Source organism: Heptranchias perlo, chromosome 1 (genome assembly GCF_035084215.1).
Source record: "Heptranchias perlo isolate sHepPer1 chromosome 1, sHepPer1.hap1, whole genome shotgun sequence".
In the NCBI taxonomy this organism is placed as follows: Eukaryota; Metazoa; Chordata; class Chondrichthyes; order Hexanchiformes; family Hexanchidae; genus Heptranchias; species Heptranchias perlo.
This window is the reverse complement of record NC_090325.1, coordinates 39,813,595-39,827,412: the sequence shown is the minus strand read 5'-3', so window position 1 is coordinate 39,827,412 and position 13,818 is coordinate 39,813,595. Positions and strand designations below refer to the sequence as shown.

General features: G+C 40.9%; 1 protein-coding gene across 1 annotated transcript in view; it reads right to left on the bottom strand.

Annotated features, from left to right (window-relative positions):
* The window catches only part of oacyl (O-acyltransferase like), a 45,636-nt gene that overhangs the window by 25,891 nt on the left and 5,927 nt on the right, over positions 1 to 13,818 (bottom strand). The window contains 6 exon segments of the mRNA XM_067989922.1: positions 210 to 375; positions 3,213 to 3,314; positions 6,454 to 6,556; positions 8,265 to 8,528; positions 12,781 to 13,025; positions 13,119 to 13,260. Coding sequence (XP_067846023.1) covers positions 210 to 375; positions 3,213 to 3,314; positions 6,454 to 6,556; positions 8,265 to 8,528; positions 12,781 to 13,025; positions 13,119 to 13,260 — 1,022 coding nt within the window.

Sequence of the window (13,818 nt, the reverse complement as noted above, 5' to 3'; positions counted from 1 at the left end):
TTAAAGCCCCCCCCCCCCCCCCCACCTCCACCCTCTCCCACCAGTTGTAGGGTCGTTAATATAGAGATCATTATCTTCTCCAATAACTATAGCTGTGGTTCTATTTAGCACCATATGACAGATGAAACACTGGTCATGTAGCTTGCACAATAGTAAAAACGTCAGTGTAAATCATAAACAGCCTGACTTTCTATTAGGAAAAGACTTACACGTTGGTCAATCAAAATGAAGTTGTTGAGAAATAACAGATTTGTCCACCAGGACTTCCTGCATTTATCCAAACGGGACTTTGGATTTTCTCCCAAGGACTTCCAGGGAATAAGCGAATATATCCCAATAAATAAGCACATGGTGTATGCGTAAAGTGGAAGAATTCTGAAAATAAAGCAAAAGAGTGTTGAAGAAATGCTTAACAATTTAGTTTAATTCTGTATGTATATATGTATATATATGGATAGATCCTATAAAATATCCACTATTATTTATTTATTGTAACAGTAAAGCCAGAGAGGAGATGGATAGATAATTGAATCCATCTCTCCTGGTATATCACTGCAAATTTAAGAGCTAGTAATGGTGTATAAAACTTTTGCATATCAATTTCCATTCTGCAATCGGGTACTCAGATACCTAAAATGTCACATCGAAGAATGCAACTCCGAGGGCAGAAGCAGAATACAAAATGACAGTTTACATGGTGTCACACATTACACCTTTTTATCTGACAAAGCATTCCCCTTTGCTTGGAAAATTCAGCAGAGCAACAGGATACGCTGCAAATGCTCCCTTTATGGTTTGGAAGAAAGGAAATCTACCACTTTCACCAATAACCATCCCCACTGCTGCAAAACTACTTCCCTGAGGCAATAGTTTATACCTCAGACCTGACACTGTGTTCACTTCAATTATAAAATCTTCAAGAAGACAACCACAAACGCTACAGCTCCAATAGTCATCTTGATTAATGTTGACAGTTGTACCTTCTCCTGTCATAACCTGTTGTAATGTATTATTATAATTTTTTTAATTAACAACACTAATTTTAGGTTACATTGCTTTTCTTGATCTGACTTACTTAGGGGCACATTTTCTACCATTTGCTAATTTTAGCTAAGGAGTAGACATGAGTAGAAAGTGGTGTTCCTTGTTTTATATTCACTGCTACTTTTTCACTAAAATCAGCAAATGATGGAAAATATAAACCTTAGACTTTAAAGTAAAACCAGTAATTAAGGTTGGTTTTAATGTTGGTTTAATTTTTGAAAGTCCCAGATGTGGAATTAACCAAGATATTTTTTTCTTTCCAAGGTCTGAAGTGCTGGTCACTGCCAAGGTTGAAAAAAGTGAAATAGAAGGCAAAATAAATCAGGAGGTAGCAATTATACTTTGCTTCACTAAATTTAGTGATAAAACCATAGAATGGTAAGAATTCATTAAAGCTTTTAAAAGGGAAGAGGATAGGATTTTGAAAAAGAAAAAAATTAAAAGGGCATGGGGAAACGATAAGGCAATGGGATTTAAGTGGATAACTCTTTCAGGGATCCAGCACAGGCACAATGGGCTGAATGGCCTCCTGCTATGTCATGAAATTCCATGATTCTGTAATAATTTGCAAGATATCTTTCACCTTTTTTTCCTATTTTTTTGTTGTATCGGCCTTCACTCTATCTCTTCTTACTGTGGTGTTACCTTCTGGTCAGTAAGACTTCTGAGGTCTTTTGTGCAATCAGTCGAGGTTTGAAAATATCCTCTAGCATATACCAAGGGGAATATTTCCTTCTACTTTACTGGTGTAATTATATAGGAGCTGTGGGCACTCTTTGCTATCACTACATAATAGTCTCAAACTAAATCTCCAGAGATTCTTTGCTTCTCTGCTCGAATTCTATTGTCAATGGATATGTACTTTAATATCAAGCAGGTATGTGTTGTATACATTCTAAACTGAATAAAACTATTAGCATCTTCATGTGTGAGACCATTAAGAACAAATTATCTTAGACAGCTCATTCTAATTAACACAAGACAAATACAGTTCCAGGATACCCTCTCATCCAGTAAGTCTCCAGCTGAGACAAGCTCTAGGATGTAAACAAGATACCTTCCTCTTCGCAACGGGAGCACGTAGATTTAATCTCGGCATCTATGTGACATACAATAGTTTACACTTATTGTGACAGCTGATCACCCTAATTAAGATGGACATGCCACTGCATTGATTCTGAGGACGACTGGAAGATATGGGAAACCCTCTGGACTCAGAGCACAGAACTTCAGTGTCCTATCTTCGTAGACATGTTCGAACAAAAGCATCTTAATGCCCGAGGCCATCTTGACTTGTTGATGAAGTAATCCATGTGCAGGTATCAGATAGCACAAATAAAAAGAAAAAAATATGGAAATACTGGAAATCTGAAGTTAGAACAGAAAATGCTGCGAATAGACAGCAGGTCAGTCAGCAGTTGTAAAGAGAAAACATCAGAACTAAAAAGTGGAAGACAAGAAAGCCTTTTCATAGGGATGAGAAAAAAGAGAAAGAGACAGGAAGAAACAACAGATACTCCAATCGCAGAGAGAAAGTCAATGGGTTTAGTTAGTCCCCTGCAAACTGCTTCATAGAAAAGAAAGGAAATGTTAGATGATGTAAAAGATCATCTCAGTGAGGCAATGAAAAGACATTGAAAGAATTAAAGAGCATGCAAATAGCTTTGGTGACTAAAAGGCGTGGCAAAGGATCAGACGAGGAAGATGGCCAATAATCAGGAAACTGCCAAGTTTAACAAAAGAGTAGCATAAGAGAGCAGACAAGGTAAGAAGGAAGAAAGAAAGACTTGCACCTTTCAAGATCTCAGGACGTCCCAAAGCTTTACAGCCAATGAAGTATCTTTGAAGTGTAGTCACTGTTGTAATTTAGGAAATGCGGCAGTCAATTTGCATACAGAAAGCTCCCAGAAACAGCAATGAACAAAACAGATAATCTGATTTAGTGATGTTGATTGAGGGATAAATATTGGCCAGGACACCAGGGAGAACTCTCCTGAACTTCTTCGAATAGTGCCACAGGATCTTTTACATCCACCTGAGAGAGCAAACGGGGCCTTGGTTTAATACGGCACCTCCGACAGTGTCAGCCTAGATTCGGTGCCAAAAAAACACATTTTTTTAGTTGCCAAATGACTGCATTTATGATGCAACATTAAACGATACATTACCTTTGTAATCTTTTAATCACATAATCTTTTATAATCTTGAGGGTCAGTCCTTGCTCAGGTTGGACATGCATGTTTAAAAGCGTTCTTGCACTCAGCAAACCGCTGAAAAAGATCACAATACAAATTGACATTTATTAAAGGCATCAAGGGATGTGGGGATAGTGCAGGAAAATAGCGTTGAGATAGAAGATCAGCCATGATCTTGTTGAATGGTGGAGCAGGCTCGAGGGGCCAGATGGCCTACTCCTGCTCCTGTTTCTTATGTTCTTATGTTCACGGTCAGTCTTTTATTAAACCATGCAGAGTTATTCTTGATTAATAAAATGACCAATTCCTAATGATATAGTAACTAATTTAAGAGGCTGTCACAACACTTTGTTTAGTCTTAAATGTAATATAGTTATATATAGGCAATAAATCATGGCCTTTTACATTTTTTTAATGGCCCAGATCTTTGCCGCGTGACTGTAAATCATTCTGACTTTTTAAAGTTTCTGAGCCCTAAAACCCATGGACCTTCCTTCTCACTCACTGCATAAGGCTAAAGGAAGTGAAGTGCAAGGGCCAGGAAATAGGCAAGGGCCCAGATACACCAGGTCGCGGCTTTCTTCGCCAGTCTTCATCTGCGCCAAACAAGATCACCTGGGTCAGAGGATATGTGTCCAGGAGACGGACTCCCAGCCGGAAGTTTCCTCAGCTCCAGCCTGGTGGAAGAGTGGTAGGCTGGGATGCCAGGTGAGAGGGGGCTTGTTGGTCAGTGGAAGTGGGGCCCACCTGGGGACCCAGGCCTGGGACATGACCCCGATCTGAATGTTTTAAAATTGGACAGATTATAAGGGGTTCATGGGCCACATACAGGATGTTTCTTGGAGGAGCCAGCCTCCACCACATTTTACAGTCTTCCCTGTCTGGTGGGTGCTCAAGATGAACCCCAAGTGGTGAGGGCACCCGCTAGTATTATTTAAACAAGGTGACCTGCCCCTGACCCCACATACGTTGGTGGAATCAAGAGCGAAGGTAACCGGCAGGTACATCCCGGCCCTTACACCATTGGGTCTTCCCTGTGGATTTTTGGCCCATCTGTGTGCAGTTTATATCCTCTTTTCTTTCATGTTACACTTTGGCTGAAATTTCATCCCTCTAACCGTCGGGTAGATTTGACTCTTCCCTCTCCACACTCTTCTAAATGTCAGATGCTATGCAAAGAACCTTTGCCTTCTCACAGTGAAAGGGAAATTTTTAAGAGAGACTAGTTGTTTTTGTGACTGGAAGCCTGTGGCCAGTGGGGTACCACAGGGATCGGTGCTGGGTCCCTTGCTGTTTGTGGTCTACATTAATGACTTGGATATGAATGTAAAAGGTATGATCAGTAAGTTCGCTGATGATACAAAAATTGGTAGGGTGGTAAATAGCGAGGAGGATAGCCTCAGTCTGCAGGACGATATAGATGGGTTGGTCAGATGGGCGGAACAGTGGCAAATGGAATTTAACCCGGAAAAGTGCGAGGTGATGCACTTTGGAGGGACTAACAAGGCAAGGGAATACACAATGAATGGGAGGACCCTAGGCAAGACAGAGGGTCAGAGGGATCTTGGTGTGCAAGTTCACAGATCCCTGAAGGCGGCGGAACAGGTAGATAAGGTGGTAAAGAAGGCATATGGGATACTTGCCTTTATTAGCCGAGGCATAGAATATAAGAGCAAGGAGGTTATGATGGAGCTGTATAAAACACTGGTTAGGCCACAGCTGGAGTACTGTGTGCAGTTCTGGTCGCCACACTACAGGAAGGATGTGATCGCTTTGGAGAGGGTGCAGAGGAGATTCACCAGGATGTTACCAGGGCTGGAGCGCTTCAGCTATGAAGAGAGACTGGGAAGATTGGGTTTGTTTTCCTTGGAGCAGAGGAGGCTGAGGGGGGACATGATTGAGGTGTACAAAATTATGAGGGGCACAGATAGGATGGATACTAAGGAGCTTTTTCCCTTCGTTGAGGGTTCTATAACAAGGGGACATAGATTCAAGGTAAAAGGCGGGAGGTTTAGAGGGGATTTGAGAAAGAACTTTTTCACCCAGAGGGTGTTTGGAGTCTGGAACTCACTGCCTGAAAGGGTTGTGGAGGCAGGAACCCTCACAACATTCAAGAAGCATTTGGATGAGCACTTGAAATGCCATAGCATACAAGGCTACGGACCAAATGCTGGAATATGGGATTAGAGTAGACAGGGCTTGATGGCCGGCGCGGACACGATGGGCCGAAGGGCCTCTATCCGTGCTGTATAACTCTATGACTCTAACTCTATGACTCTAGTCCTCGGATCAGTCTTGCGCACTTCCTAGGGGCTGGCTTAGAGCATCAATGGCAGGTTCTTGGACTAGAGTGTGCATCCAGCTTCTTAGCAGTGGTATGTACTCAGAGAGAAAATGCATTCAATTCCCATCACCCTCAAAAAATATATAAATTTGCCAGTCTGAAGCCAAAGCCAGTTTGAATCACCATCAGATTGCCAGAGGGACTAATATATTGCTGCACAATGTCACTAAAATGTCAGGTATCAGACACAACCTCCCAATTTAGAAACAGAATGTATCTGCAGTATATTGTTTTCCAGGGCTGTAAGGAAGCCTATTTCTAATACTGTTTTCGTTGTAGTTGGTTGTTAAGAACATAAGAAATATTGAATGTTGAGAATTTTGTGCTTGTGTCAGAAAATTCTGGGATCATCGCCTATGTCAAATAGCTGCTTATTTCTAGACATCCCAGCACTTTAAAGACCTAGTGTCTCCCTCAACCTTCTAGCCTTTAACAAAAACAAGTTTAGCTCTGTGAATCTCATAACGTAGATCTCTAAATCCCAAAATCATGCTTGTTGCTTTTCTCTGACTGTTCTGCAATCCTTAAATATCCTTTTGAAAATCGTGTACCACAAATTTCACGTAAAGTTCAAAATATGGCCTTACCAGTGATCCATACAAGGTTAAAAGAATTTCTTTCAGCTTGGAGTCAAATGCCTTTGAGGATCCCAATATTCGATTAGCTTTGTTGATAGCATATTGGCAGAAAATGTTTAGTGAACGACCAGTAATCACACCCAAATTATTTTTTCTTTTACAAATCAGTTAATGAACATCTCCTCTTGGTTGCCCGGTGATTGTTTAGTACCCTCTCACCCAAAGACAATGAAAGTTATATCACAGTTTAACTACTGTGTTGCGCATGTTACTCTGAAACTTTTTAACTCACCTAATTAGAAAAAAGGTATCCACTGCCAAATAGAAAGGGCCACCAAGCGAAAAAATATAAAGGACATTGTTTGGGACAGAGACCAACCACTGTGCTGGATTATCTAAAAGAAATGAAAAAAAAACACAAGTGTGATATTTTTAAACTGGAAATGGTAAATGTGTTAAATGTGAAATATTTATGTGCCTTGTAAGCAGAGTGTTTACATAATTTGCATAATATAAAGATAAGAAAGTATGTAATAAGGCCCTTTGATTTGGCATGGCCAGGTAAATTGTGACCTATCAAGGATTCTACCCAACCCACTCAATCTCCTGAGGACAGCAACCTACAGCAAATACAGCTTTCAAGAATATAAATCTCTGGGATATTTTTCGCCAATCCCTAAAGGTATTGAACAAAAACCGGCTTTACAAACCATATTACTAACCACCTCCCCTTGACATTCAGCGATTACCATCGCTGAATCCTCCACCATCAACATCCTGGGAGTCACCATTGACCAGAAACTTAACTGGACCAGCCACATAAATACTGTAGCTACAAGAGCACATCAGAGGCTGGGTATTCTGTGGTGAGTGACTCACCTCCTGACTCCCCAAAGCCTTTCCACCATCTACAAGGCACAAGTCAGGAGTGCGATGGAATACTCTCCACTTGCCTGGATGAGTGCAGCTCCAACAACACTCAAGAAGCTCAACACCATCCAAGACAAAGCAGCCTGCTTGATTGGCACCCCATCCACCACCCTAAACATTCACTCCCTTCACCACCAGTGCACCGTGGCTGTAGTGTGTACCATTTCAAGATGCACTGCAGCAACTCGCCAAGGCTTCTTCGACAGCACCTCCCAAACCCACAACCTCTACCATCTAGAAGGACAAGTGCAGCAAGCACATGGGAACAACACCACTTGCACGTTCCCCTCCAAGCCACACACATCCCGACTTGGAAATATATCGCCGTTACTTCATCGTCGCTGGGTCAAAATCCTGGAAGTCCCTATCTGACAGCACCGTGGGAGAACGTTCGCCACACGGACTGCAGTGGTTCAAGAACACGGCTCACCTCCACCTTCTCAAGGGGAATTAGGGATGGGCAATAAACGTTCATGGGATGCCAGCAAAGCCGACATCCCGTGAACAAATAAAAAAAAGAATTACTCAACTCTGCTAGTTCTATTCCACAGATGAAATATCCCCTGTCCCAGAAGCAAATGAACATCATGGAGCCAATTTTCTGCTTTTGTGCTCAGGGCAACAAGCATGGAAAATAGCACATTAAATGGGCAGAAAATTGGGCCGGCTGCATAATGGGCCACCAGCTATCACACTCGATTATCCAACGTATGCCTGTATACACTGTTCCACATCAGAAGCACAAACGCAGGTAATTATCCCTGATACTCCCTAGAGTGTCTGATAATATGTATCTATCTCTATTTTTATAACATTAAATAGATATTTATCTGAGCTACCTTTAAAGGATTTAATCGAGACAATTAATTGTTTTTCCTGGGAGTCAATTTCAGATATCAGCTAATCAATGGTGAAAAAAGATATTCCCTCTAAGCATGGGATTTGTTAATTTTGTACTTGTGTCCTCGCACTGCCAACACCAATTTCTAGCACTTAAGGATAGCTTGTAAACAGAAGTTACATCCTGACAACACAAGCTTTTTTAATAGAGTTCCATTAACATTTTTCTGGTAAACTTTTCCTTTCATCTAAGTGAATCTTACAAAACAACAAAAAAAAATGGTGAAGAAGACGTATTCATGCACAGATAATGCCTAATATCATCTACTGTACCTAGATTATTGAATAAAATAAAATGGCAGATATGTCCTGAAATTATCCACAGTAAACTCAGGACTCGGATCCCATTTATCACGGAATAGCTTCCCACAGAGTTCTCAGTGCATAACACGGCAGGAACACTTTTTTGTATGGCGAAGGATGTTAGTACCCAATCGAAGAATTCTGCAAGGACCAAACAACATGGAAAAAAATGTTTAAAATAAAACTTTGTACAATTACAGATATCAGCAAATTACTGCAACACTCCAGTTATATCTCTAAAGAGTTATTGTTCCATGCAACTTCTCATTTCTTTTCATCTTGTTTCATTTTCATTTCCATGATACGCTGCTTCCACAAAGGTGTCACTGGTAGATTAATATTAAATGGATTAAATGAAATGGAAAAAGTATGGAACTCCTGGGAAAAGATACATGATAAAGTTTCGAAGAAATGTTGGACTTTCGCGACGTATATCAAATATCTAAGAATGGAGTTAGAAAGAGAAATGTTCTTCAGTTCAACAAAACCTGAATTACAAACATTGACAACTGATGAATACAATAATGTACAAACATTGGGGAACTTGCATACACCGTAGACTGGATTTTTCCGAATTGGGAGCACTTTACTACCAAATGGTCAAAAGAGGTGCAAAGGAGTTGCATGCAATTTTTCTCCATCAGCTTCAAAATAAAGCATAGCTCCAGGAGCAAATTTTGATGTGTATGGGGGACATGCTAGTTATGGGATTGGAAAATTGGATCTAGGTGAAATTTAAAGGAATGAGATAATTAAAAGGAAGTGTCAGAGCAGGGTAGTCAAAAGTCCTTGCTACCTTAGGAAAGGCTCAAAAGACATTTCAACCCAATGACAGACTTTTCCAAGGTTGAAGGAAGAGAGAATTAAGAAGTGACAGGCAAAAATGAAGGGAAAGGAAACCCAAGGTGCAGGCACAATTCTGCAGGCAAGTGATGGGGCAGTCCAGCCTGACTCCTTCTTTGGTAGCTGCCGAAATGGAGGTGGTGCTAAATGAGCTAGCTTGGAGGTAGTGGCTCTGTTTGACATTACATTGAACCATTCACATTGTAGCACATCTGGAAAGAGGCAGAGGCAAGTTTAAGGCCTCAGCTAACTGTTACTGCCACTGCCTTTGCCAGCCTTGTGAATGTTCTTGCAGCAGATGGTACAGCTCTGCACCTGACTCACTATTACCTGGACTCTGTGAAGAGAGTTTGCCACAAGTAGGAATGCCAAAGCCTGCAGATGTAGTTGGTGGCATGTAGGTTAGTGTGTTAAATTAAGCTTTGCTGTCTGCAGATCATTTTGCACACCTTCTTTCATGCAGTACTACTGAAAGCATAACATACATTGATTGGGATGCTTCTGAAGAAACATCTAGCATTAATGTTAGTCAGGCCTTCACATCTCAGGGGAGATTTTACAGGGACTGCACCCAGGATGCACTGGATTGCCTGGGCCGGTGAATAGCGGAAAATCAGGCTGGTCAGAGCACATGGCTGTAAAGGAACCTAATGAATCTTCCGGTGCAGACCCAGGAAAATCTCTCCTATCATATTTGTGATGTTGGTCCTGCTCCCATAGTCCATCTTGAGAACTGGAGCCCCCACAAGCACTAATCTGCCAAAGTGAAGTATATGTGCCTCTGTCTGTGGATGTCGGTGTGAGAGCACCAGCAGGTGGTCACAGAACCTGAGCTACAGCCTCCAAAAACTGAAAAAAGGGATCTGTCATTGGGAAACCCATTGGTGACAGTAATGGAGCTGTAGGAACGCAGGATAACAATTGCCACAAAAGTTTTGTAAAACCAAAATGGCAGCAGATAAAAAGCAAAAATAAATTTAAGGAAGATGTGGAGGAGTTTCCGCTGATTTTCCACTGAAGTCACAGCAGCAGAGTGGGAGAAGCTCCTAAGAAATTTACCCCCATGGCGTAGTAATGCCCTGAAAATACTTAAATGAACTTCTGTATACTTATGAGTCCCTACCAACACTGGACACCCATTATACATATAATAGGAGCAGGAGTGAACCTGCTGCATTCAATGAGATCATGGCTGATCTTCTACCTCAACTCCACTTTCCCATCCTATTCCCATATCCCTTGATTCCCTTAGAGTCCAAAAATCTATCGATTTCAGTTTTGAATATCCTCAACAACTGAGTATCCATAGCCCTCTGGGGTAGAGAATTCCAAAGATTCACAATCCTCTGAGTGAAGAAATTTCTCCTCAACTCAGTCCTAAATGGCCGACCCCTTATCCTGAGACTACGTCCCCCGGTTCTAGCCAGGGGAAATTGCCTCTTAGCATCTACCCTGTCAAGCCCTCTCAGAATCTTATTATGTTTCAATGAAATCACCTCTCATTCTTCTAAATTCCAGAGAATAAAGTCCTATTCTACTCAATCTCTCCTCATAGGACAACCCTCTCATCCCAGAAATCAATCTAGTGAACCTTCATTGCACCCCCTCTAAGGCAAGTATACCCTTCCTCAAATAAGGAGACCAAAACTGTACACAGTACTCCAAATGAGGTCTCACCAAAACCCTATGTAATTGCAGCAAGACTTCCTTACTTTTATACTCCAACCCCCTTGCAATAAAGGTCAACATACCATTTGCTTTCCTAATTGCTTGCTGTACCTGCATGTTAACTTTCTGTAATTCGTGTACAAGGACACCCAAATCCCTCTGAATACCAACTTTTCTTAATCTCTCATCTTTTAAAAAAACATCTGCTTTTCTATTCTTCCTACCAAAGTGGATAATTTCACATTTCCCCACATTATACTCCATCTGCCACCTTCTCACCAAGTCATTTAACCTGTCTATATCCCTTTGCGGCTCTTTGCGTCCTCCTCACAGCTTACTTTCCCACCTAGCTTTGTATCATCAGCAAACTTGGATACATTACACTCGGTCCCTTCATCTAAGTCATTAGCATAGATTGTAAATAGCTGAGGCCCAAGCACTGATTCTTGCGGCACCCAACTAGTTACAACTTGCCAACCCAAAAATTATCCATCTATTCCTACACTACCACAATGGTAAACATATAATTTAGCATCCTGCACACATGAGCAGAAGGAAATTGCACACAGGACATTTCCAGCCGAATTTAAATGTTTTAATAAAATGCCTGTTTGTATCAGACAGGCTCTACCTGCACCTATTTGTCCCACCATTGGAAATGTGTGTATTGCGCAAAGTGGGCAGATATTTGGCCTATCATTTTTCTGCTCAAATTTGCCAGATATAAGTTATAAAATCAGATGAATCCAAGCCTTTAGGATGCAACAGCAGAGCACTCCTGAATATTTTACAGTTTTCTTCTTTCTTTGGCCACAATAGTTATGCCCCAACGGAGGCACCTTTATGTAAATAACCCCTTCCCCATGATTTGGGGACTGGTGGGAGCGAATGGCAGGCAGAAGTCCCATCCCACTGTACTTCTGGCAACAGATAGGCCCATCAGGAATTTGGGGGTTATTGTGTCCAGTTAGAGTGCCCTACTTTATGGAGGGTGTCAAGGCCATGGAATGGATACAGAAGAGATTCACTAAGAAGATGCAGGGATTGAGAGGCTTTAGTTATGAGGAGAGATGAGAGAAACTAGGGCTTTTTTCATTGGAACACAGAAGGCTAACAGGAGATGTGATAGTGTTTAAAATCATGGAGGATTTTGATAAGGTATATGGGGGAGAAGCTATTTCCAATGGTTGGTGAGTTGATACCTAGAGGTCGAAAGTTTAAGATCATCAGCAAAAGAACAAAGAGAGAGGTTAGGAGATTTTTTTTATACAGAGGGTTGTTAGAACATGGAATACCCTACCACCAGAAACAGTGATAGAAACAGGATTCATAATAACTTAAAAATGAATTAGATAAATATTTGAAAAAGAAAATTTTAAAAGGGTACAGGGAAAAGGGCAGGGAAGTGAGACAAAGTGAAAAATGTTGTCAAAATGAGACAAATGATAGTTCTTTCAGAGAGCTGACACAGGTACTGTGGGTCAAATGGCCTCCTTCTGTGCAGTAGAACGATTCAGTGAAGGAGCCTTTAAGGTCTCATTAACTCAATAACATCACATTAAGAATTATACTCCTTGTACTGTAATGTTTTGAAGATTCAGTCATCAGTTTCTGAGGAGATGGTACTTCCTATAGTTTTGCTTGTAATGCTGGCCACACACATAGCAGGTATATTAATGATGTAGAGATTTAAGCAAAGCATAATTAAATATTAAGAACTATTTTTCTAACCAAAGCTCATTATTTTAGCTACTAAAACCATTTGGACTTTACTACATTATGACGTGCGGTGGATTTTCAACTTGCTGCCCTGGTGTAAAACTGACATTACAGATCCATTGCCCATTATAGAAACCACCCGATTTTCATTCCCATTGAAATCAATTATTTGTACCACTATCACTAGAAATAGATTTGCTTTACATTATGATACATTTTTTCAATAAGTTACCAGTAATATTAAATACAAACTTACCTATTCCATTGTTCTTTTCTGTTCTCTCCGTTACATTGTGCTCTGGTGGTTCATGCTTGGATTTTGTGATACTTTCTTGCAATTGCTGACCATTTATTTTATTAAATGAAACTGCCCCATAATGCTTGTGAGCTGGATTTAAATCATCTTTCAGCACGTTACCAGATGATCTGATCCTCCACTCCTTTATTATTATAAATATGGACCCAGCTGTCGTCATGGTAATGAAAAGAGCAACAATAAATCTGTTTTAGAAAAAAGAATGTAAGAAACATTTTCCATGTAAACACAGAAATGTAATGTTAAGTCATAAGATACTGTAGATGTGTAATACGTACATACAAATGCCCACAAAGGCATCAACGTAAGGAATGTTATTTTGGCAGTGGACACTTTTCACTCTGTGTGTAGTGTTGGTCACAAGGGATGATAGTATTGGTGAAGGAGCTATGAAAGATCTGTTGCTGTACTTGAAAATACCTGAAAATAAAAAATAACTAAAGGTACGATATTTAGTACTAGAAATTTCTACTTGACTCTATGAAAGTTAACAAAAGTCCTGATCCAATCCCAACTTGTATTGTTCACATTTGTACTTACAAGCAGGAAAATAGAGAGTAGTAACCCTGGCAGTTTTTGCCAGATTTGTGCATAAATCTGCAAGTTCAGAAGATAGCTTCTGTGATGCCCCAGTTGGTAGCTACAGTGGCTGATGTAAAATGGAACTGCAGACCAATAATGGCCCAGGTTTGATCCCAGGCCTGTGCTGAGTAATCTGATTTCAGCAGGGATGGCAGTAGCATGCTACAATTAACCTCAACACTCCTGGGTCGGCGGGGTGGGGGGGGGGGGGGGGGGAAGGGGAGGATAGACGGATTCTCATTTGTGATTGCTATCCAGTAACCTCTGCCAGAAAGTGTGCATCTCTCACATTTTATGGTGAGTTGCGTTACTCATTATGTCCTTGTGGGGTGTTCCTGGTACATTCTGTCCACCTAGTCATGGGGCCAAACCCCATTTGTCAATTGTGTAATGATC